Raw genomic sequence first — 25,691 nt, 5'->3', positions numbered from 1 at the left:
TTGCTTGCTAGACACAGGAAGCTCTTTGTGCCTTTTGTGTCAGGGAAATGTACTGAAAAGAGGAAGGTACCTATTACTTACGTGTCCCATCAGCATGTGAAATTTTCATTTTGTGTCAATGCTTACTCTCTATGCCGGCAAAAGCTGCAACAGAGCAGCCTCCAGTCCAACACTAATGCTCTCAATATGCCTGTAACTAGCCCCAAAAATAACCAAGAAAAATACTACCAGCAAATCAGCTTTGCATCTACTACACTTCTGTCTGCTGCAGTACTCCCAGAAAACACTGTGAATGTTGAAAAATTTAAAAACAATGCCAGGATCGTGAAATCTGTTGGGGCATACAGCTGGACAGAATGCTTTTCTTCTTTCACTTACTTTATGATTTCATGAGTGACTTTGGCATGTTCTCTATCAAGAGTTCACAATTTAGCTGGGTAAGGTGATGTAGTTTGGTAGATTTATTATAATAAACATTGACATTTAAATAAGGAATCTAGCTTCCTTACTACTGGAAAAAGGTCATAATTTGCACAAGCTTTTAATTCCATGGAATACAAAACTACTGAATATGACTCATAGAAGTAAGTTTCAAAATCTGTTGCATGATCACCTACACACTAGTCTTCAATCACCACTTTCCAGAAACCTAAAAGAACACAGTCCTCTGGTCTAGAGCTGGTCAACAGATCAATAGGAAGTGGTACAAGAAACATCATTTTCCAACAATATAACACCTTGCACAGTCTTAATCACTAGCAGCATCAAACAGCAATATTAATCCACCAAAAATTCAACATTTTACACAGCAGCCTGCATCCAGGAATCTATGATAAGTAAAAAGTGCCTTTTAAAGAAGGGAATGTGTATTTGCCACCCTTATATACACATCTTGCACTCATTTTGATTTGGTTAAACCAAGAAGATCCCTGAGTTAGGCATTAAAGCAGGCTTTTTGACTAAATTAATAGATAGTAAAATCATTGTCACTAAAGGTAGTTGTTAAACTTGCTTGAAAGCTTTAAAAACACCACAAAAAGTCAGTAGCTGTAAAGGACAAAAACTCAAGCCATTAAAATTAAGAAGATTGTCACCAAGAACTCTGTGGCTACATCAAATTTTCAACTGTAATGATCTGAGAAACAAAAGGATTTGGGCTCTGAATTAAATATAGTGGATGTTCCGCATTTGTCTTGCTCTTCTGGCTTCTAATCTAAGCTGCCTGGCTCTCTCTTTAGCAGCTAGTTCTGCTGCTTGTTTCTCTTCTCTCTTCCTTCTCAGCCAGCTGTGGAGAGAAAGAGGACCAGAAGTACTGGCAGTTCTAATTTCAAGTTTTACATTATCCATTCAAAGGAGATTTGCCCCCACTTAACAGTAGCCCACCATGTCTTGTAGGGTGAAGTTGGGTGTCATGGCTGAGACAGTCTAAAAGCCTGCCATACCCAAACACAGGAAGCACAACTTTCCCACCCCAATTCCCCTCCTTCTGTACCCACCTTTACCTCCCCCATTTTGTTAAACTGGATTAGCTTTATGCTCATTTCATGGACTGAATCAACCCAAGGTTGCTCCAGAACAGGCAACAAGGGTTTGAGGAGAAGATCCCTTTTTTAGCAAAAGTAATTCACTCTTTTCAGCTCAGGTTCTGACAAGTAATTTCACAACAGTGAAAAAACAACATCAAGGAACTGATGTATTTTTGTTAGGGTGTAAGTTTAAAAGGGCATATTCATGTGAAAAAAAACCCTCCAAAACAATGAGGACTTCAGTAACAAAGATGTACTATAAGATAGCTACAGTTTGAGATGATAGACTACAAAAGTTTCAAATGTGGTCTCTCTTAGGAATGTTCCTACTCACTCTCTAAAAGCTCTGTCGCAATCCTCTGGGCTTGAAAAAAAGGCGACTTCCTCAGTTTGGCGTCTCAAGACTTCTATCCGTCTTTCTCTCACATATTGTTGGTGCTTTTTTTTAAGCCACAACCTGTAGGCTTCTTCTGGATCCCTGTGCACCTCCTAATTAATAAAAAAGACATGTATACACAAGGGTTATCATAAATAAGTTTTATAATAATCACATTACAATAGCGTTTTTTGTATTCTGCTATCATCTCCCCTCCTTGACACACACTTTATAAACCCACTAGAGTATATGCTAATCTGGCATGGAATATATACATAAGCAAGCATTCAAAGCACCATGTTTAAAAAAGCACTGAATTTAGCTTTTCAAGCCCATCACTTTAAGGCAGAAGAACTTTAAAACAGCATCTGAATCTCCAGGTTTTGATCAGGTCGTGCATTAACTGCTTACTAACAAGTTCTGATGGTAAGAAACACACTCCAAGGAGTTTTCTGGCTGCTTGCTCACTCAGGGCTCAGTCAAGGCTTTCTCCTGGTATATGGGAGCATCACTGTATCCCCTGTGATTTTATAGTTAAGTTCACACTTCTACACTGCAAGCCACTCTGCTAAGCAGATCAATCATAAACCTGCAAGTCTACCTCTTCACTGAAAACAATGCAACAAGAACATTTCCCATTCCTGTAAATTTTCATACACTTAGCTAAGAAGGCAGGTTTAGAATTTGGCTTTCCTCTTTAACAAGAGCACTATAGATCCCAGTTCCAGATTAGGGAGACCTTACTTTGATTCTCAGCTCTTCCAGCTTCTTTGCACGACGAATTCGCTTTTCTTGTTGTACCTGTTCTTTCTTCTTTTGTAACCAAGCTTTAAAAACCATTTCATTCTGTCTTTTCCTCATTTCTTCTAGTTCCCTGTTCTTTTCTTCTTCCTAAAGTGGAAGGAAAACTGAATAAACTTAGTTTTTAAGAGAATTGTCTTAATCTACAAAGACTGTTGCAGGCAATAAATAAGCCATTTGAATTGCATGAGACACACTATAATACAGATGAAACAAGAATACTCAAAGACTGCATCACAGCTGATACAACATTTAGGAAGAAATTGCTTGGAGCACTTTTGCTTGTGATATACTCAGACACTTTCAGTCTAGTCCTTTTTGTGATTACCTCCATTTCCATGACACCTCTCGACTCACAGACATTCAAATAGCATCAGGCGAAAACTCTTAAAATTAAGTCTGCCCAATATCTCTAGTTAGCTTAGAATCACTCTAAATGGATACATTTTAAAAATAAATGCAGCTCTCTGGCTTGATGGACCACTGAACCCTAAAGGATATTTAATAACATATGGATTGCAGGCACTACCTTATTTATAAGAACCTTTTTTGGACATGAAGTTGCAATGTATTTACATAGGGAGTATTAATAGCTTCAGATTTTTTTCAAGTGTACAGAATGAACTGATATTTACAAAATTGCGAAAAGTTTCTTTTACTTATTAATTACATTTTAGCTAAGGATAAGTATCTACAAGGAAGAGAAAAAGTTTCAATTAATGCTCCACAAAGCTCATAAAGACACTTTTTACCAGGATTTATTCTCTTTGAAACAAAAGCTATAATCCCTACTCATTTCAATACTTTGAGAAATCTAATCTTGCAAATAGATGATATTTCTTCCACTTACACAGAACTTCCTTTTATTTTCCAAACTTACCACTTCTAATTTACTGGAATGAAAGAAACTCCACCAAAATGAAGCAGATAGATTCTAGTAAAGTCAAGAAATATTTAATGCCTGTGAAATCCATCACAGAATGGAAGAATTCCATTCCAGAATGAAAAAATAAGGTAACACATCCTTACTTTTCAATAAGTGAGCCAACAAAGGAAGAAATTTAGCACGTGCTGTTAGGAAAATAACCTTCCTTCCCCTCACTATCCTAGTTTTACATTAAATACACAGAGCATGGTTTCAGGAGATCTAGTCTTGTGTGCACAAAGAAAACACTTCAGTTGCTCAGCAGATTTCATACCCCTCATTACTAAGCTGAGCCTCAGCAACCTTTTCAAAAGCAGGCTAGAGCTCTTTCCACAGATAGAAAGTAACCTTGGAAGCTACTTAGCCAGCTTAATTAGTGCATCATGGCAGACAAAAATGGCAGATGAGTCATGCTTCTTTTATGGAGTAACACACATAGCAAGTTACCTTTTTGTAATTGTATCATTATAATGCAAAAAGAAGGGAAAAAAACAACATTTTTTAACTCCCTAGTAAAGATTTCTGAAGTTCTCATTACAGCTGTCAGAGGCTGACTCTCTATTATATTTTTTTTTCTGTGTAAGGAGCTGAGAAAGAATTAAAAGGGTTCTTACAGTCACTCTGCTATGTAAATGTTATATTATGACTGAACACTCTCCCATATGATAATTGCCCAATGCATACTTCTTGAGAACCCAGATGTGCCCCAGCCTTACTGTGGTTAATGTAAAATTTCTGCACTGCAGTATAACATGTGCAGATATGACATCATGTGCTACATTCCATAAACTGTGAGACTGTAAGAGAACCTAGGTAGAGAGAGAGCCAAGAAGCAAAAGCAGTAAGAAAAATATAACAGAAGAAGGCCCATTTATGAAGGATATATTAAATAAATACTTCATTTCTCCTCTGAGCAAGGCATGGTCCTATGCCACTCTGGGAAAGGAGCTTTGAAAGATTCTATACAAACACCAGAGAATTATTATTGCTGTTGTTGTTGTTACTACTACAACTATTATTGCTGCCTCTTTTATCAAGGAAGAATGGTGTAAATACCCTGAGCACATGGTCTTTGTGGAGCAGAGGAATAGGATGGTCACTGTGATTTACTTTTCTCTATATATTTACCTCTCTCTTCAGTCTTTCTTTCCTTAGTTCTATCTGCCTCCTTAATTCTTTTTGTCTGGGAGTAAGACTGTAAGTGGAGCTTTTCACGGGTGTGTTTGCAGACTCGGTCTTCTGTTTTCCCAGATCTTTCGCACCATTCAAAGCAGAATCTGGCTGCTGCTTAGAGTCAGATAGAGGAATTTCTTGAGAGGCAGTGGGCAAAGAACTGGAGAGTTCTGAAGTCTGTTGAGTTCCAACATCTGTAAAAGAAACACTTATTGGGGCCAAAATGCCCTGACTTTCAACATCACATAGACTTAAGAATTCAAACTTTCCATCTTTTTCGACTAGAACTTTACCTTTTATCTTCTCATCTAAGCCAGCACGTTCTGAAAGTGATGTGCTTTTCTGTCCCTTGCTGTCAGAAATGTTCAGCTGAGACATCCCGTCTGAAATGTCTCCTCTTGCAAGGTCAGCGTCTTCTGGACGAAGATGCAACTCATCCAAAAATTTTAATTTCCGTTCTCTGTTTTCATCCACAGGAGACTGGTTTTCCAGCTCTTTGTTGGCTTCTTCAATCTTTTCCAAGACATAACGCTTTAGTTCTTCATCCTCTTCCTCATCCAGGTTCTCCTCATTTTCCAGCTTGGATTCCTGGATAGACCTTTCTCTCTCAGCCTCAGATTCATGGTCATCCTGTTCAGTATCTGCCCCAGATTGCAAATATTTTTCATTAGAGTATAATACTTTCACATTTACATCTGCCTCTGAAAGCTGATCTAGATTTTCTTTCATTTCTTCATTGTCTTCCTGAAAGCTGTCTGATGTTTTAAGAATTTTTGCTTCAGCATCCTCTTCCTTTTCTTCAGGATTCTAAAAAAATTAAAATAAACTAGTCTTTTCTCTCAACAAAAGAACAGTTATCAAAGAGGAAAGAAACAGTGAGAGAGAAGAGCAGAACAAACTATCTGCATTCTAAACCAGGTTGTTAAATAGTGCACATCATAACTAACAGCTTCTTTGACACTAACAAGTCTCTTAATTTTCTTCATGTTCACATTCACACAAAGTTTAACTAACCAGTAAAGTGATTAGTGACAGCATTAAACTGCAATGAGTGTTATACAAAAGGAACACAGAAGTACTTTTGAGAAAAAGTTATATTTTCAATGAACACTGAATTTTCTGCTTGATAGATATTAGAACCAAACTTACCAGTTTGCTGAAATGTTTTTCACTATAAATCCAAATGACCTTCCTTGCCAAAATTCAGTGAATGCACCTACACATTTCAAGCAATACTGAATTTGTGCCTATGATTCCAAATATTACTAAATTTTGTCTTCTAAATAACATAAATAGCATTTAACATAACAAATACCTCTTTTTCACCAAGGTTTTGTTTTTCTTCTTCATCCGTTAGGCATTCTGTGTCTTTTTCAAAATCATCCTCATATTCTGTTGAATCACCCACATCTCCTTGAGCTTCCTTTTCACTCATTTTGATGATGTGTTAGAGGAATACTACAAAAAGCAGAGGGAATAATACATTTTCAAACTCTAGCGACACCCACGTCAAATTTGTGAGCAGTATTAATACAAGCATGTTAGACAGTGCCACAGCACCTCAGGACTAAGGATCACCAATGGCTCATAAACATGACTGATTTTGGCCTTTCCAGCTCTGGCTACCAGGAGAAGGTTTGAGTTAAATCAATTCAAGGGGCTTTAATGTCTCTGACAGAGCTTAAACTAGAACTCATGATCTCTTAATAGTTAGCCTTGTGCTTGGACAAAGAGACCAGTATTTTATGTTAGCTAGAAGTGCTACAAACTTCTTATTTGTGTCTTACCTTGTTTATATCTTAACTTGTTTAAATGCAGTATAACTTTAAACACTCATTAACCTGTTAACCAGACTGGATATAATCATGCTCATGACAAAATTGAAGATGAGCCACTATAAGGACTGAATATTTTAAAAAAATCTTTGTACTGCATAGCACACAGGTGCCACCAGCTCCTGTAGGACTGTTTAAATGCCAGTGCATGGTGCTCCAGGCTGACTGCCTGCTGCCCCTCAGCCCAGCTCTCTCAGTACAAGGCATCAAACATGCAAAAGTTTAAAGATGAGGACACACTCACAAGCCTAGAGAGCTGATTCTCCTCTGTTTATAGCTTTAGCCCCTCATCATTCCTTCAATAATTTATTACTTTTTACAAAAGCAGCACAGAAGAAGAAAACATCAATTATTCAACATTCCTGTTCTTTTTGTACCATCTGCTGTAGGCTGGAAGGTGGCACTTCTATGTGTCTCTAGGAGGATTGATCTGTGTCATTTTCAATACACCAAAGATCATGACTGTTGTGACAGAACCAGGAATAATGGGTACAAATTGAAAGAGGGGAATTTTAGGTTAGATATTAGGATGAAATTCTTTGCTGTTTCAACAGTAAGGCACTGGAACAGGTTTCACAGGGAGACTGTGGCTGCCCCATTCCTGAAAGTCTTCAAGACCAGGTTGGATGGTGCTTTGAGCAACCTGGTCTAGTGAAAGGTGTCTCTGCCCATGGCAGGAAGGTCACAATTTGATGAGGTCCAACCCCTGAACATTCTGTGATATGATGTGGCAAGACAATATGGGTGTAAGGGAGAGCTCTGACTCTGGTTTGCCCTAGAACAGCAAGACAGCTCTTGCTGTGTGACCATCCTGCCCTTCCAGACAAGAATCACAGAATCAGAGAATCAACAAGGTTTCACCTGAACTGTCAAATCCATCTAGGCATTTTGTAAAAACCCCTTCATCCAGCAGATGCTGCTTAAATTCTTCCAAGCTTTTGTTTTGAGTTCAGATGAGCATCTCTGAGTTCTCAGTTATTTATTGTCAGGAATACACTTCTGCTCTTTAGAACTCAGCATTTCATGCTGGTAAAGAGTGATGTTCTTTTAAGCCTCAAAGCTTAGTCAAGATTTGGTTTAGAGTGGTAATAAACCTGGGCATTCTTTGCTGCAAAATTGTTTGTATGGAAACTTTTAAAAGCTCTTTGTTTTCTCTGATCCATATGTTGTTCAATAAAATCTGTCAGTTTTTTCACTTCTTTTTAGCTATGACTTGCCACTGGAATCACTCATTCACACTAGATTTCTCAGAATTTAAATTTTAAGAGCTTGTTCAGACTGTTGCCTTTGCTTTCCACCCTATATCTATTTCCAACATGTTTTTCGTGCACCACCTCATATGACACATAATGATTTTTGCAGGGAAATGCCCCTTCCTTAACAAATATCCTTGGTTTGGGTGATGACATACCTGGGATCTTAATAGAGATTACTTTGCTCTAGTGTATATTCAACACAAAAGAACTATTTCTCTGTGATTTCATTATTAGGATAAGCAGATACAAAAGCTGCCCAGATGAATTGTGCCTTTAAAAAAACATGTTCCCATCAGTCTGTGGCACTCAATACAAACACATTAAACATGCTGTTTAATTCATTTAGGTGAAGCGTAATAATGGGGAGCAGCATAAAAATCAACTTCTCCTGTTGTAAGATAAGTAGCCATGGCTGAAGAGAGAGCTTCCAATTCAATGAGTTGTTTCATAGAATCATAGAATGTTAAAGGGTTGGAATGGACCTTAACATCATCTAGTCCCAACTCCCCGTGCCACAGGCAGGAACACCTCCCAGTAGACCAGGTTGCTCAAAGCACCATCAGCCTGGCATTGAACACTTTCCATGATGGGGCATCCACCATCTCCCTGGCAATCTGTTCCAATGTCTCAACACCTTCACAGTTAAAGAATTTCTTCCTTTTATCTAACTTAAACTTCCCCTCTTTCAAGTCTCCACTCATCTCCCCCTGTCCTGCCACTGCAGTTCCTGACAAGGAGTCCCTCTCTGGCTTCCCTATAGGTCCCTTCAGGTACTGGAAGGTTGTAATGAGGTTGTAATCTCCTCCAGGCTGAACAGCCCCAACCTTCCCAGTCTGTCTCCACAGGGGAGGTGCTCCCGTCCTCTTACCAACATCGTGGCCTCCTCTGGACTTGTTCCAACAGTTCCATGTCCTTATGCCATGTCCTTCTGGTGCCTTGGGGCACCAGAAAATCCTGAATCAGCTCCTATTCTATTTTGGATGTTATGAAGTAAAGTGATTCGGCATTAAGAGGGACCGAAAGCATTCAGAAAAATCTCAAATCTTCATTTACACCTGCTTCTGTTCTACTTAGGGTGTGTCTGTGGAGGGTGTGCGCTGTGACTATTTGTTCTGCACGGCTTACTAACATCTCTACGCGGTTACACTCGGTCACAGTCACAACAACAAGCGGGACAGAGACGGATTTCTGCCTCTTTGTCCTTCTGCACTAAAACACACACACATACGCAGACCCACGAACCCGAACTCCACGCGGGGCGGTGGGGAACGTCCTCACCAGCATTCCCTGCTCCCCGGGGACACACCGGCGCCGCTGCTCCCGGCCGGCGACGAGGAGCCGCCGCCGCCGGGCGTTGCGGTTGCCGTGGCAGCGGCGGGACCGCTCAGCGCCACGGCGGCTCCCGAGGGACAAACGCCGCTCTCCTCCCGCAGGGCCCCGACCGCCGCGAGCAGGCCGGGCCGCAGCGCTCTGTTGCCATGGAGACGGGCCCCGCGCCGACCCCCCCCGCCCTGCCCCCTTTTCCGCGTGGTACGATTCCACCTTGGGCCTGGAAACTGTGAGGAAGCAGAGGTGGCACACACCCCACCAGGAGAGGGGCAGGAGTGCGGCAGGCGGCTCGCCCTGTCCAGCCGAAAGCCCTTCTTTGATGCTTTTAAATTATACATTCGTCGGGGAGCAGCCTCGGTTTGCTTGTTGTATTATTCATCATGCTGCGGCTGGCAATGAGCAATCGGATCAGCCCAAGAGGCAGCAGTGTCAGGATTTGGGCTTTTGTTAATCACGGAATCGTAGAATTGCTTGGGCTGGAATGGAATCTTGAAGCTCCAACCCCAGTGCCATGGGCAAGGACACCTTCCACAAGACCAGGCTGCTCAGAGCCCCATCCTGCCTGGCCTTGAACACCTCCAGAGTTGGGATGTCCACAACTTCTCTGGACAACCTGTTCCAGCATCTCACCACTAATGAAGGCAGCACTGAATCTCCAGAGACACACCTCTCTGTGTTAACCACACACCGCTCCTTGAACTTGGAAATGAAAAAATGAAAAAAAAAAAAAAAAAAGCCAAAAAACCCCACCCTGATTTACCTGCAGAGCCAGGCGGGCTGGCAGAGGGAGAAGGATCAGGCTCCTCAGGGCTCCTCAGTGAAGCTGGAGGGAGGTGGCAGGTTGCAGTCTCCTCTAGGGAGAACCAAACAACCCAACAATGTGTGTCCCTGAGGCCAGCAGGACCCCAAAGAGCTTTGTGGCCACCAGACTCCCCACAGAGCACACACAGAACTCACTGCAAGGGCGAGCAGCTGTCAGCAGCCGTTCAGGGTGATAAAGTTCATTCCGCATCACAAGAGGCTTCCCAGCACCGAATTTTGGGGAATGACCTTCCTCAGCCTTCCTACCAGCCGGGGCTGCAGTAGCACAGACCCCTCTGGGGGGAAAGAGGGAGAGAGCGAGGGAGGCAGTTCACCTCACTGGCAGCACTGACATGGTGCCAATCACACTGTCACGGCCACACGCCTCAGAGGGCAGCATCTCCCCTGTACCAAAGGGTTAATGCTAACGAAAGAAAATACAGGCAGAAAAACAGCCATGAAGCCAGAGCTTTGATAACTCAGAGTACCTCAAGTAGGGTCACCCTTTCACTCAAAGTCACGCGGAATAGAAAAGCTGAACCCCTTAAATGTGGGGTTCACAAGTTCTCTGAAGATACCTGTCATCATAGGCCACATGTCTTAGGAGGAGGCAGGACTCCTTGACCTCAGGGTTTCTGCTCATTTTACACCATACAGTGAAAAACAAAACCAGGTTTTGACACTGGTTCTAGTGGACTGGAAGCGCTCCCTTACACTTACCAGAGATAATGCTCAGTTAGCTGCTTGGCAACGGTTCCTGCTGTACCTGGTGAAACTTCAACCAGTGACCTCACCCAGGGCATGCAGTCATCCCACCCTTGAAGGCAATATGCTGACTATCTGACTTTCCACATGTCATTTTGACAAGTTCATAGCAGTCTAAAATACAGAGAACTGGGTACAATACTAAGCCTTTCTGCTCTGTTTTTATTGTAAGACTTATCCTTCATCTTAAAAGCCAGTGCTCTCCTTTTAATTCACAAGAGATGCTTTATGTGACTAATTACAAATCAGCATGATTAAGACACGGATTAGACCCTATTGTTGGGATGTCAAGCTGTGATGTTTGATAATAATAATTTAATGATTTAAGGTCAATCAAAATTGATCCGCGCAGTCATTAACCCACATGTCATTAAATGTTGGTTTTCAGATGTTCCCATGTGTGAGGAAGCTGCAGAGCGTGGTTATGAAAAATGCAATGAAAACAGCAGTAAAGCAGTGCAGGGCTCCAAGGACAGACCCTGACATACTAGCTGCTGTTTTCCTTGTCACTAATGCATCAGACACTATGCTCAGGCAACAGATTCATGGACAGTGTGTGTGTTTCACAGAGAAAAGTATAACACCTCCAGAGCAACGTTATATAGTGTAGGAAACAGTTCACACAGTCAAAAGCCACTGGGAACAGGGTTCAGAGCATCCAGTCTCCTGCCCCTTCCATAGCCAAAGTCCCTCTTTCCTTCCCAGTACTTGGCTACGATCTCACCTATAGAGAAGAAAACACAACTGCTTCCACACAGAGCCCTTCCCTTTCCCTGCGAGCACTGCCAGAGCAGCAGACTGTGTCACACATGCACACAGCCACATCAGGGGTTGAGTGCAACCCTGCCTTGCTCTGGCGGGCTCTCACAGTCACTGCTAGCCCAGGGGGACACCAGTGGGTGCTGCTGCTGAAACAGCAGCCTCTGGCAGCTCTTACTATTCCTTGCTTTTTGGACAGAAGAAGTCCAGCACCCAGTCCCTCACAGCAGCAGTTATCCCAGGAAGTATACCTCATCCTACCAGCATCACAGCAAGCCCAGTGCAGGACCGAGATTCAGTTGAAACACTCACCTCCAGCAGCCCCCAGCATCAACTGGAACAAAGAAACAGCCCCAGCATCCCAGGCAGACAGCCGCGTGTAGTGTTCATCTCATCTCCGCCAAACGGCGCTGCATGCTCTATCTCCAGCGCAGGAATTCTGCTCCTTTACAGCAGCTGGGTGCCCCTTTCAGCTCTCTCAGCTGTCCACGATGTGGCAGGATGCAATGGGAGGAGCAAGGATTGCCACAGTTCACGTGGACTTGCTTCACTTGCAGGAGAGAGCAGCCTTTCACCAGCACCAGATGAGAAACGCTTGAAACCACATTAAGCGTAACGCTATACCTGTATGACCTACTTACTTATATTCTTGACATATGCAAGCAGATATTTTAATCCCCGACTCTGTCAAGAAACTCATCCCCTCACAGCTGACTCCTGTATTCACCCTGGGTAGGCAGATGAAATTCAGAACAGAGAGGACATGACAACAGTCCCATCCTTCAGCAATAAAGCTCTGAAGGAAGCATGTGTAAGAAAGCCTCCCCTCCCCCTCTTCTTCCCAGAACACCCCTTTTCTTTTGTTTTTGGTGTTGTGCACAGGGCTTGTTGGGCTACTACCCACACAAACCACTGCGCCCTCCAGCCCAGCCTGTACTATGAGGTACAAGCCACATCTTCTAGAAACACAGCACAGGAGAGTCTTCCAAGGCAGGGTGTGCCAGGATGGGGAGCTTACAGCATTTCTCCTTTAAGGCCTCAATTTTGCAATTAGGTCCATGTAAGTAGAAAGGTCCTCCTGCAAGGAAACCCTACACCTGCTTTCCCGTATTGTCACCCCCAGTTAGACTGGAACATCCTGACCAGGGCTACCCTGCATTGGTGAGTGATGATCTCCCTCTGCAGACCAGTCTGCAAGAGTGGTGCTTAGGGACTGCTCAGCAGTTAAGAATCCCCAAAACAAGACACTTGCACAGAGTTATGCAAACCTACACAAGCCAGCCAGCAACTATCAGCTTCTTGAAGCCTTGCTTCTCTTTGCAAGTTTTGTTTTAGATTGCTTTTCTCTTTGTTACAAAGATGCTCAGAACAACCTGTAGCAGCAGTGCGATGGAGCAGCAGGGAATCAAAATAGAAAAAAAAAACAACTTCCACACAGGATAGCTCAGAGTATTTTTATTTAACAAAAATAGCTGTTTAATTAGAAACCAACAACATCCACATGGTTACAGGTTTTCCTAGGCATCACTGTTAACTCTGCATACAGCTCCAATCAGGCTCCATAGTCACCTCATCACCAAAGCAACAGCAGAGCTCAGAACCTGAACGACATCCAGGTGTGGCTTCTATACCTTGTGGGCCTGAAGACATACACAGCGTAACAAGCCTTTCTGTTGTAGTTGCCACAGTTTCATTACTTTGGTACAAAAATCACTGATATTGCTGTAAGTCATTAGTTAATTTGTGAGTTGCTTTTAAAATAACTGTGCTGTTCCCCATCAAAGATTTGATTTTTGTAGGAAAAGTATGATTAAAATTGAGCTGCTCCTTTTGGTCACTTGACAGGAGTGCTGTGTACCCATTCCCCCTGCTTTGCTCCAACTGCCATCAGACCAAGGAACTCAAAGGACAGACTATCCCTGTTCCAGTACAGCTCATCAGCTAGCATTTCATGCTTCAGATTTTATTTTTTTAAAACCAAAATACCATAGAGAAAGGAATATATACACGGGCGGCTTCAAGTTTCCATTTTAGGATAAGGCAGTTAACTTTACATGTGTAAATGCCAGTGCAGCTGAGCCCCTCCTTAGGGGGCTGTTTCAAGAGGCAGCGTGCAGAAAGAAAAGTTTTTGGGGAGTGGGCTCCCCTGAGCAGGTGGCCTGGAAGGGCTCCCTGGATCCCAGGCAGCACATGCCAAACACATTAATCATGCACCTTGTGTAGTAAAGGCTGAGGCTCACAGAAAAAGATGGGAAGTGTCCCAGCCAGGGGAAAACACCCTTCCCAACCCCAATACTGTGAAATCTCCTTGGCAGTAAAAGCAGGTGATGAACCAAAGCTGCTTCTTCAGCTGAAAGAAGAAAGGAGCTCTAACAAACACACAGAGAGAAGGCATGGAAGGAAAGGCTGCACTGCACCTTCTCCCTTGCCAGCTCTCCTGTACGCTTAAACTCACCAGAACCTGCACAGAAACAAGCACACTCCATAGGCATTTGTTGCTGTTCTGGTCATGCTGCCTGAGTAACCAGGTGCCCAAGCCCAGGACAACTGTGCAACTCCTCCTCAATGTTGAAGCAATTTGGAAAAAATAAATTATTTTTAAAAACCGATATGAGGCAAGTCCCAAATTGCTTAAACTGGACAAAAAAAAAAGAATTGCCCACTCTAAACATTCATTTTTTCTGCTCATGTGGAAAGAAGAGGTAGAACTAGTGGACAGAGACCCACCAGAAGCATAAAGGCATTTTAAAATAACAGTGGAAAAATGACAGACCATAAATCATAATTTTCCAAAGCCTCAGGCAATCATTCTGCTAACTACCATAATTGAAGGTGTCAATTTAATCACCACAGCCACAATTTTCTAAGGGCACAAAGAATAGCTTAAAATCCTGTGAGTTACCTTCCTTCTCAGTGCTATGCTAACATACACCACCCCTTAAACAGTCCAGCCCATGGGTTGTGAGGCAATGACTCCTGTAATCACAGGAACCTGCAGCCCTAAGGGACAAAGGCAAAGTTATCCAAGGGTCCCATGGAATAGCATTTTGCCTATTTCAACTCCCTTCAAGTATCCCCTCCAGTTACAGTCCTTCCCAGGAACAGGCCTTTGTGGAACAAGTAGTGCTGCTGATAGCCCATCCACCAGTGGCACAAATTGCCCCAGGACAGAGTTATGTTTTTGGGGAAGCACCATGATCAACTAAGGTAAACCTCTGGCAGCAGGGATGACAGACAGGAACAGGAGAAACAGTACAAGCTCCTCTAGGAAGCATGTGCGTATGCAGAAATGTAAGCGTACCCGTCCTCAAAACAGAGCATCCAGCATCACAGGGCAGCTTCAGTGAGAGCCACGCTGCAGAGCACAGTCCTCAGGCCACCTCCTATCCCAGGCCTGGGGCTCTCCACTGAGAGGTCTGTTAGTGTGCCCTCATTTCTGCCCTGTAGCAGCACCTCATGACAGAGAGCAGCAGTTGACCAGACAGTCACAAAACTGTCTGCAGATCGACAGTATTGTACTAAAACCTCCCAAGGTTCTCATTCTTTGAGAAAACTTACTGTTCTTTGTTGCACATCCCATACATGCAACAGAAGAACAAAAGGCATTTTAGAAAGAAGATATTTGTTCTTACTTACGTAAGAGCTAATATATTTACCTTCTAAAATGTGCTACTAATATAGTATAAATATGGATCATATACCATTAAGGTGATTGCCTTGGGAAGAAAAGGCAGAGATTAAAAACAGACCTATATCTTCATACATAGTCACCAAGAGTCTTTGCTTAGTGCACTACTGGCTTTCAGGAGATCTGCTTTGCACCTGCTCTTGTCTTCTGTAAGCTTCTACAATACTGCAGATGCCACTGACCAAGAACACCAGTGAGATGGCCGCAAAGTAAGAGGCATAAATCATGAACTGCAGAGAAGAGGAAAAGAAATAAAAACAAGTGGTTAAACCAACAGTCTCCAGATTCATAGGAATGTTAATAAAATCAATGAGTTCCCTTCCACTTCTAAAATATCAGGATTCAGTGGTTATATCTCTGTCAAATCCTTGACCCAGAAACAGGTTGCTGAGAAGCTTCACAGCTTGGTTTATCTTCCTGCCTTCCCCACATCCCACCAATAAAGGTAAGAACATCTCTCATACCTGGGTGAAGATGTCCAAGCCAAGACCACTGGCATCCACAACAATCACAGTGAGCAGAGTCTGAAGTGCTAAGGCAATGAAAGTATTAACCCCAAATACCAGGGCATACCGCTCCACACTGAGATTTGTAGCAATCTGGAACCTGGGAAGAAAGGGACAACCAGAAACATAAGGGAAAAAGCAGAGGAATGCATGAACGGCAGGAATGTTTCTGAACAGAACAACTATGCAACTTGAGGAGTTACATTGACTGGTTTCATATTTTCCACAGCTAAATTACCTTGCACAGATAGTGTCCTTTTCTAAATAGGATCACAATGGACTAACTCAATAGCTAGAAGAGACTCACAGACACACACAACCCCTTTTTTTAAAAGCAAACAAACAAACAACCCAACCCACCACTAAGGGAGCTCTGTGGGTTTCAGTGTCACTGAAGCAGCCCAGCTGTCTGATGTAAAGGGTCTGGTCACATGGCGAAGATGCAACACACTCTGATGCCAGAGAGCAGCTGGCAATCTCAAAGCTTCACTCTGTTGCTCTGTGGTCCATAACCTTTTGCATCCTTCTAACCAGAACTCCCTTTGCAGTTGCCAGTTTCAGCATCACCCCTCTCCTTGTGCTTGAGCTGTCTTGGAGTGATTTTGTGGTTCAAAATCAGCTAAGCTCTCATCCCCAAAGTGACAAATAACATTGAAGTAGTTTTCCTACAGGTTACGGGAAGCCGATGCTTCAATCCAGACAAAACATTGTCCTTTCCTCATCTGTTAACACTTCACTCCAGCCATGTTTATGAAAAACATCCCCCTAGCAATCAGCACTATCTAATACTTAGAAGTATTCACTTCAGGGTCACAAGATTTTAAAGTTTGGGCATACTGCCAGCCAAATATATCTCCATGCCTCAGTTTCCAACCTGAATCACAACATGAACCCTTGCAACAGACTCTTGTTCCACAGAAAAGGCACCACTTTCACACCAGCTGTAACCTTGAGAGCAGTCAATGTTACAGAGATACTCACGTTGCTATTGTGATTAGCATCATGTAGATAATTCTGAAGATGACATAGGATGCATAGCACGCCCAGATGTTACGAACAGTGTCCATGACATACACAGCAGCAGCAATAAGAAGGGAGAACAGGGCAAGTGCCACTTCACCCCACATTTCCCAGGATGTTTTTATGTGACCCACAACAACGACTGCAACTGCTCCTGGGAGGGGAAAGAAAGCATAAATCTTAGTAATTGCAGTTGGAGCAATTTGGAGATGGTGCATTGGGAGCTCTACAGCCCCTGACAGCCAAACATGAATGAAGTGGAAGATGCAAATGGGAACACCTCAGCAGCTCTCCTTCCTGACCCCTCCCTCACCTGGAACACTGCTGTAAACTCCCATTTACTTTTACAGAAACAGGACAAAAAATACACAGGTCACTGCTGACTGCCTCTGAAGTCTCCTCTCTGGTTCCAGAAGCATGACAGCCCCAGGCCTCAGACCACTGCCACTCACTCCTCTGTGCTTGACAGTGGCAGTGCTGTCAATAATTTGCTAATTTCTGTTGAGAAATGCAAACCCTGGTTCTCAAAAGCACTCACCTAATTATTTACTGGTGCTTTAGCAGAGGGTAGGAGGGAGAAAGGCACAACTCACTTTAATGCACAGCTGTTATAGCTCTCTCCCAGGAAGCAGAAAAACCTACTTTTACTGTCATCTCCACACTGGGCTATAAGATTAAGTAAGACGAGGAGTCCAAATCCACATCTCCTGGAACACAGCCTAATCACAGGTTATAATCATGTACTATTGATTGTGCAAGAACAATCCTTTACAACCCAGACAGGTTTGTAATTCTGGCTGGATTTTGTGAAGAGAGGATGGGGATAGAAGACAAATCATAGGATGGGAAAGTATGTGGTATTTTGTGCAATTCAATGAGCAGACGAGGTGTGTTCCGTGCGCTCTCATAGTTGCAACTACTGAGAAGTCTAAATACATATAACATTAATTACATTACATTCCAAGTAGGCCTTGGTCTGCAAATAAGCCAAATAGCGACCAACAGCATAACGGCAGTACACAGCAAACCAGACAAACAGCATACTGACAAAGGGAGGTTTACAGGACATCTCTGAAAAACAGGATTGTGTTCAGCAGTAGACCACTGCACAAAAGTGCTACAGTGCACTATCTAAGCTCTTTGTAGCCCTTAGCTGGCATGCTGTCTTAGAAAACCTTCAAGCACACCAAGATTGCTTATGCACCACCAGTTTGCACAAGCCTGCAATCCTGTCAGATCTTACATCAATCTTGCAGATCAGTGAAGAACAGCACTATGGCAAGGGAAAGGATTTATTTTCCCTCACTAAAGTCTAACTAACATCTTGTTCTTTGGAAGTCTGGCTCCTTCAGTAGCTAAATTCTGAAATGCAAAAAGAAGCTCAGTCCTAAAGCATCCTTCCTACTGTCTCAGAAATTCTGAAATTTGAGAACAGACATGAGGATCTCATGACAATTCAAAATTGTACTCTCCTTATGTGCCAAGGTTGTATCAGCCTGACACCTAATTAAGACATTCAGTCTCTGTCCTTCCATGAGACACATTCAGCTGATCAGTGGTTTCACAACCCAACCTGATAAAGGATTGCCACACTCCAAAGAAGGTGCAGGGATGCAATCTAACAGTCAGCTGATCTCCCTAGAAGGGACACTAATTTTCTTTCCCAGGACAGGGATGCAACAGATACATGAGTCACCATGCCAACTAAAACCCGTCTGCAGGGCAGGGATGGCAACAGCACCTTATGAAAAGGTTGCCAAACGTTGTTCCTAACTGAGCACAGAATGACTAAGAGCAATGAAAATGGCAAATCAGATCTGGGACACAGGAGAAGAGATTTCTAATACAGGGGGAAGAGTGAACAGCACGTTCTTCTTTAAGTCTGATGCCTCACTGAACAAAGCTGAGTGCAGTTCAGATTATCCACCTTCAAAAGGAATGCAACTCAAGCCAGGTTTGGTGCAAAGATGGGCACATTGTGTTCTTGCAGAATTAAAGAACAGAACAAAGAGTTTAACTTTACCAAAGAACAGCTAGAAAAACCTGGCTTGTCTGGCCCAGAGCAAAGACTTTTGTGCTAAAATACAACCTTGGTGCGACATTGGAGATAAATAAACAGCCCATTAATAAATTCAAACTGGAAACCAGAAATTAGAGCATTTGCATTAGTGCCTATGAAGTCAGGTCACTGCAAGCTCAGTCTTAATGGGTGTTAAGACTTCCAGTCCTGTCACACACTTCAAGCTTTTAGTTGCGACTATTAATTCATGAAACTGCTTCTTTCAAGCAATTAATCTCTGTCAACTGGAAAGATTCTGTCTTTTGAGCTGTTCAGGCTAATTTGCCTGAAAACATCACCCAAAATAATTCAACCATTTATAAAAATTATACTTGAGGAAAAAAAAATCAAAATGGGAAACTAAAAACTTCAGTTTTACAAGAGTTTAGATCCATTGTTCACAGGCCTTTTTAAAAAGGACCTTGTTATCAAAGATGTTCATTATAAGGTTTGAAGAATACCCTTCCCCTCCCTTTTTTTATTTTCTAAATTCTGCTGCTATTAGGCCACATTATGGGTCTTCCTTTCCTTGATAACAATTATTCTCCTACTGGGATAAAGGTAGGATGATAGAGGAAGCCAATCCAAACAAGAAGTAAGAGCCACAGGCTCATGCTAGAGTGGAGAAACAGTGTATGACAGCAAGGTATTTAAGGGCAGGTTTAGCACACCAAGGACTAAACAGACAAAATCATCAAGTTGCCAACAGTTTCAAACCCAACTAACAATGGGTTGTGGATCAGCTTTTAGAACTATAAACAAGCCACAGCTTCCTATTGAACTTCAAGAAGGGGCTGAGCAAACCCCAGGAAGCACTAATAATTTGTTTGTGTACCTTGGTTTCTTTTGCCCCCAGGTAGGTGATGTCCACAGCAGATGATGGAACAATGACTCCATCAAATAAAAGTGATGTGCTGCAGCAACATCTAAAAACCTCTGCAAGGGTATGTTAGTTTTTTAAAAACAGTATTGTCCTAGTTCTGGTAATGAAACAGTATTAAACAACTTCATAAACAAACACTTGTGTTCACTGACCTACCTGACTCTTTCAAGTCAACCAACTTCTTTCATCTTAACAGCTTCCGCTCCTAACAGTGCTGAAATGACTAACCATGGCTCACCGCTTTCTGGGTGCATACAGGAAACCTTCATAGGCTCCTGGAGAAAAACCAAATGCACAGGACCCCATGTCTGACTCTGAGTGGCTAAAACAAACATAACCCCACTGTCATGGTGACAGTCAAGAGCACACAGTCAGCCACATGCCTGGAGCCTTGTGCCAAGTATTTCAGAATGATGATTGCCTTGGGAGGTTCCTCTAAACACCTACATACTGGATTATAAGAATCAGGGCTGCTTCAATGACTGACTCACAATGAGCACCCTACGTGTGCATGTCAGGGAAGATTCATCCCAAATACCAGGGTTTACCTCTCCTGCATGCTTGGAGGAATGCATGGCACTTCCAAATCATGCTCTAGTGACCTTGAGGGAAACAAGACATTTCTCACAGCAGAGCAGGAGCTAAGCAGGAAGCTTACCCAGGAGCGTCGAGGCGGCCTCCACAGCACCATTGTAGATGTCCGCGCTGTGAGAAGGCAGCACCATTTCCCACAGGCCCTGAGCATAGTTGATGACCTGAAAGTAGCCACAGGTGGACAGTGCCCACCACACGGACCAGCAGAGCATGGTCCTGGAAGAGTAGCACTGGAGGAAGTCCTGCCAGAGGTCTTTGAGCACCTTTGCGATGTCTACTTTCTGCTTCTGCATAGACTGGAGAAGGAAGGGGAGAGAAATGTTAAGTCTTTGTTTATGAACACTTCACACTGCTCCACAGAGTTGCCCCTTTCAGGTGGTCTGATCACTGGTGAGTGACAATACCACTCTTGGATACAAACCCCCACACAGTAGTGAATAAAAAGCTTTCCCATCCCACAGTCTCTGTGCCAAACAGGGCTGTACCCTTACATGCAGAGGAAGGGTTCAGTCCCAAGCACCTCCCCATCTCTGGCTCTCCCTGGCAGACAGCAGGGACTGCCACATATTATGTGAGCCTCTGAAGGGTACCACAGAAGAAACTAGAGAACAGGACACAACATCCACTTTGACAAGACAGGATCAGAAGCCAACCATTTACATCATAAAGGCAAAACGTATCACTGGCACTTTTAAGTTCTGATTCAAATTCAACCAAATTTTGTAGCACAGAGAACCACATCTGTCCCCAAATAGGTTGATTTTCTTTAGAACGTGCATTGGGAGTTTATAAATACTCAAAGAGGCCATCGCATTACCACACACTCTACCCCTGTTAAAGTTCACCAGGGCTTCAAGAAGGTGGGAGATGTCACCTGGGGATCTAAAGGGAAACAGAAGCTACTTCCACCAGACACTGCTTTTGCAAATGCCAGGTCCTGCCCATACAAGTGCCCTGACAAATGGCAGGAGATAAAAAATAAAGCTTTCCACTCTGAATCTTTCTAGAAAAAGCATGCAAAGGGGCAGATCCTTAAAAATAATTGAAAATAGATCAAATCTAGCAACAGGAGATGACAGTAATCAAAATTGTATTTTACATACAGACTGTTACAGTCCTGTTCTTTAGTACTTTATGTCAACAGCAGCAAGGGAAAAGAGCATGTCTTTACTTTGTAGACAAAAGTTCCTAGTTACATTTGCTGCACACGCACATGAACAGACATAGCCTAGACTCTTTAGGGCAAGACCCTCCTGGTCTGAGCAGGAGGAGCAGTTAGTTAATGCGAGACTGGGGCTCTTGCGAGACTCGGCAGAGCCCCAAGCCCACCCAGCACCTCAGGCCCTTGTGAACGTGGATTCCCTGCAGGGAAACACACAGCATTGTCACAGGACTGAGCTATTGCCCACTGTGCTGTCACATGCTCAGTTTCAGAGTGGTTTCCAGACAGCAGCAGCAACTTTGAGCTCTTGGCATTATGCCCTTTCCCTGGGGGAATCATGCAGTATGTTCCTGGGAAAGACTATTTTCCATGAGCAATAAAACTAATTTCAAAAGGTTCCTACTAAAACCCCAAAAGACCACAGCCTGAAACCTGTCCTGAACGTTCTTTCTTCCACCCCTTCAAGTGTCACTGATTTCTAAGCATTTTTATTAAACACCAGACAGTCCCACTGGTGCCTTGCCAATGGCGTAACTCTTGCTCTGCATAAGCAAAACAAAACACAACAGAACAACTTGGGAAGAAGTGACTTGTGGCAATGTGACCTTACACATAACTCCCACACCGGTGATTTCACAAAGCTTAGACACAGGAAAACAAGAGAAGGGAACGGTCACACACAACGCAAAAACTGATTTGGCTGCTCAGCCCCAAGTGAGTGTCTGGTAAGGCAGAAAGGCACACCTGCTCTGCCCTGCCCTGCCAGTGCCTCTTCAGTGCAGTTATTCCTACAGCCATCCATGCTTGTGAAATATGGTTGCTGTTACCTCAGCAAGAAGGACAATCATCACACTGCAATGCTTCTCAGCCTTCAGCACCTGGTGTAAGTGATCTCAGGGGAGTTAGGCAGGTGTATTCCCTCCTTTTCTAAACTTTTCCCCACTACTTTGGTACTACATGTACTCTCATGGGAGAGGAGTAAGGTGAACAAAAGGGATGGATAAGTTACATGTTTATGGCACAGAATTTGTCTTTACAAATACCCTTCAACATGAAAGCATAACTCAGGTAAAAATATTCTTGGTCACACATGATCATGCTGGATGGGGCAGGATTAAGTCCCTGGAATGTTAATACCTTTAATTCCCAGCTGTAGCTGGAGAAGCAGAAAGCCCTGGGTGCTGCCTCCCCCAAATCAGCTAACTGTGGCTTACTTGCTAAGAAGCACCCACTGCTGACTAATCCAGCAGCTGCACTTACCTTCTGGCTTGTCCTCAGAACGAGCGCAGCCTCCTTCTGTTTGAGGGCAAGGCTGGCCTCTCCCCAGGGCCTCGAATCCTCCTGGCAGTAATCTTCACACATTTGCATTTCCTGGAGCAATGAGGCCAGCAGGGACCTGCTCAGCAGGCAGCTACACACTCACACCGGGCTCCAAAACTGGAGGCTGCTCACCCACGGTGGGACTCAACATGTCTCTCCCTGCACTTCTTTCCATACAAATGACTTTGCCAAGTTATGCAGCCCACAAAAGCCACAAGTCAGGGCACTACCTTGGCATTCTCAGGGGCTGCATTAAGCTGATATCATGCAGCTGTGCTTCCTGCAATTTCTCATATTCTGCCCTTCTATTACTAATCAATATCTGCTTCAAAGTGCCTCCAAGAACTACTGCAGTTTCCTTCCTGGAGCAGCTTCCTTCCAGGATCATACGATAAACCCCAATTATTACACAGCACACTGCAGCACAACTCACGTAACAGTTGGAGTAAAAATGCCAAAATCTGAGTACACGAAGAATTGCCTCTTTTCTGCAAGTCACTGGGTGCATCCAGAAGCACAGACAGAGTTTCGACATATGCTCAACGTTTAGAGTCCCAGAGATGTCCCTTGCTTTGTACCATTGGATGGCAATCTGATGCCCAGAGCATTCAAACTGCAGCCTTGGTGAGACATGAAGAGCTGTTTCCGAAAAACTAAGGAGCAGCCCACTATGCTCAAACAGCAAAAGGATGCCAGTAATAATTCTCCCTGTGCCATAAGTAAGGAAGAGGGATATGTAAAGGGATACTTTTTTGCTGTTATGAAATATGTATATGAGTTACTTAATCACTAGTGCTATGTAGGTATATGCACGTGCGGCAATCACATCAGTATGGCATCTTCTACTCATGTAAACTCAGGGCACAACTCACCTGTTTCTCTGCTGAATGATGGTCCCCATTTAAGGGAACTTTTGTCTCATCCTCCCAGCCAGATGCCCTCTGCAGATCGGGATGATCTTGGACAGCTGCTCCATTTTTACAGTCCACGACCTTCATTTCGCAACTAAGCCGCTGACTTGATAGGTGGTGAAAGAAAAGGCTTTTTTGTGGCATGGGCAGGAACCACGCCGTGGCAAAGGCAATGGATATGCTGGTTAAGGAGACAACGTTCAAGCTGAAGAGGGACCATCCCGCCACTGACACAAGGACCTGCCCAGACACCGAGCCCACTGTGTAGCCCACCAGGGTGGCACTTCGGCAGTAGCTGGTGACCTGCTGGTACAGGCTGATGTCGACGACACTGTAGATGTAGGAATAATAGGCGATGTCAGTGGCAGTCCCCATCCCGTAGAAGAACTCAAGGAGCTGGAAGGCCCATAGCTGCTGGGCATACAGCAGCATGAACCAGGTGACGATGAGGCTCAGGCCCTGCAGCAGGACCACAGGCTTGTACCGCAGATAGTCCGTGGCAAGGAACACGGGGAAGAGCAGCGCCAGGTAGGAGTAAGTCCACACCGGGTAAATCTCGTTGAACACCTGCGGGAGGGAAAAGACGGCGGTAACCGCCAGCGCTCCCGTACTGCGAACAAAGTACAGACATACAGACACACGGACAGACACACACCCCGAGGGGGAGGGGGGAAGGGGGTTGGGGGGGGGGGGGGGGGGAGGAAGTCACCCGGGGACGCGGTACCTCGGTCTCGGAGAGGTTCTTGTGCGGCCCCAGCAGGTACCGGGTGAGGAAGGGCTCCGACGGCCGCACGCTGCAGAAGAAGCCGTAGGCGCAGAGCAGCGCTGTGGGCAGCGCCCAGCAGCAGGCGTTGCCGCTGGCAGCCCGGGCGGAGCGCCGCGCCGGCCGCCCCCCGTGCGAGTCCGCCATGCCGGGCCCGGCCGGGCCGGGCCGGGCCGGAGGCGCTCCGGGGGCCGGAGGCGCCGGTGGCGGGCACGTCCCGGTCACCGCCCGAGACGAGACTCCGACCCCGGCCCGCGGCGCTGCGCTCCACACTGATTGGCCAGCGTGTAGAGGGCGGGGCCACGAACCGCGCTCGGATTGGGCAGACCGCCCCGTGGGCGGGGCCAGCAGCCGCGCTCGCGGGAGGGGTGGGGCAGGGCCGGGGTCCCGCGGGTCGCTCGCCCCCCGAGCTCCTGCTCGGCCCGATCCCCGGCAGGTGCGAGCCGGCTTCGGAAAGCTGCTCCCGACACATCCCTGCCGGCTCTGCCGGCCTTGGCCGCGCTTCCCGGGCCCCTGCGCGTTCGGCCGCTGAGCGCTGACCGCTGCCGCTTTCTTCCCTTTCGCGAGATAAGAGCTTGAATCACTTCTGTGGTTTAATAAAGCAGCACCGTGTTGTTCAACCAGAAGAAATAAAACTCTTGCATTCGAAGTCATTATCTAAAGTTTTGTCTAGAACTTTGCCAATCCTCTGAACTATTCGCTGTTTTTCTGTTCAATCTGTTCCTTTCTGTCTACTTGATTTGCCTTTCCCTTTGCTCCGCTCCCTTCATCTCCATGACATTGCCACTGCTCCTAGGGCCTCCTACTTTGTACGTACAGTTTGTTCTCCAAACTGGCTGACGCCAGAGAGAATTCATACTAGGGGTCAAGCCTCTCACCTGTGGAATTGCATATTCTGCCTCCGAGGCATCTGGATATACAGAGTTGGGTGGGAAAGAACAAGATATATACTCTGGATATACAGAGTTGGGTGGGAAAGAACAAGAAGCCCCAGAACAGATTCCTTGAAATGCAGAATTTTACTACTATCTATTTCTATTATATAATTATTACTATTTTATTACTGTAATCATCATAATCATACCTTAGTAAACATAGCTACAAAGAGGATTTGGGCCATGAGATTACTCAGCTGTCTGTAAAACACAGTTAAATATTTTGGTCTTGATCATTGGGCATCAGTGGTTTGCTGCTTTTATCTTCTGGGTTTAGCAAAATTTCCTTTCCATTGTTCTCCAC

At 44.4% G+C, this 25,691-nt stretch overlaps 2 protein-coding genes across 3 annotated transcripts; both read right to left on the bottom strand.

Annotated features, from left to right (window-relative positions):
• Positions 1-448: 448 nt before the first annotated feature.
• Positions 449-9,274, bottom strand: CCDC181 (coiled-coil domain containing 181). The gene is given in 8 exon segments (XM_084226805.1): positions 449-1,166; positions 1,168-1,285; positions 1,861-2,015; positions 2,647-2,793; positions 4,757-4,995; positions 5,095-5,608; positions 6,117-6,259; positions 9,135-9,274. Coding segments are annotated over 7 exon segments (1,338 nt in total). The 5' UTR covers positions 6,237-6,259; positions 9,135-9,274; the 3' UTR covers positions 449-1,121.
• A 3,712-nt stretch (positions 9,275-12,986) lies between these two features.
• SLC19A2 (solute carrier family 19 member 2) lies at positions 12,987-24,712 on the bottom strand. Of its 2 annotated transcripts, XM_084227205.1 has the most exons (7): positions 24,414-24,712; positions 23,651-24,256; positions 22,719-22,829; positions 20,361-20,592; positions 16,722-16,914; positions 15,699-15,840; positions 12,987-15,464 (listed from the first exon to the last, which is right to left on the bottom strand). In XM_084227205.1, exons 1-7 carry the CDS (start codon positions 24,597-24,599, stop codon positions 15,339-15,341), a joined length of 1,596 nt encoding a protein of 531 aa, XP_084083331.1. In that variant the 5' UTR covers positions 24,600-24,712; the 3' UTR covers positions 12,987-15,338. The 2 variants fall into 2 exon arrangements, with proteins under 2 accessions (XP_084083331.1, XP_084083332.1); XM_084227206.1 differs by lacking the exon at positions 22,719-22,829 and having other exon boundaries at positions 24,414-24,711.
• Between the last annotated feature and the right edge of the window lie 979 nt (positions 24,713-25,691).

Source organism: Fringilla coelebs (assembly GCF_963513975.1).
Source record: "Fringilla coelebs genome assembly, chromosome: 2".
Classification (NCBI taxonomy): domain Eukaryota; kingdom Metazoa; phylum Chordata; class Aves; order Passeriformes; family Fringillidae; genus Fringilla; species Fringilla coelebs.
The sequence above is the reverse complement of the archived record's forward strand: the minus strand, read 5'-3'. Positions and strand labels throughout refer to the sequence as shown.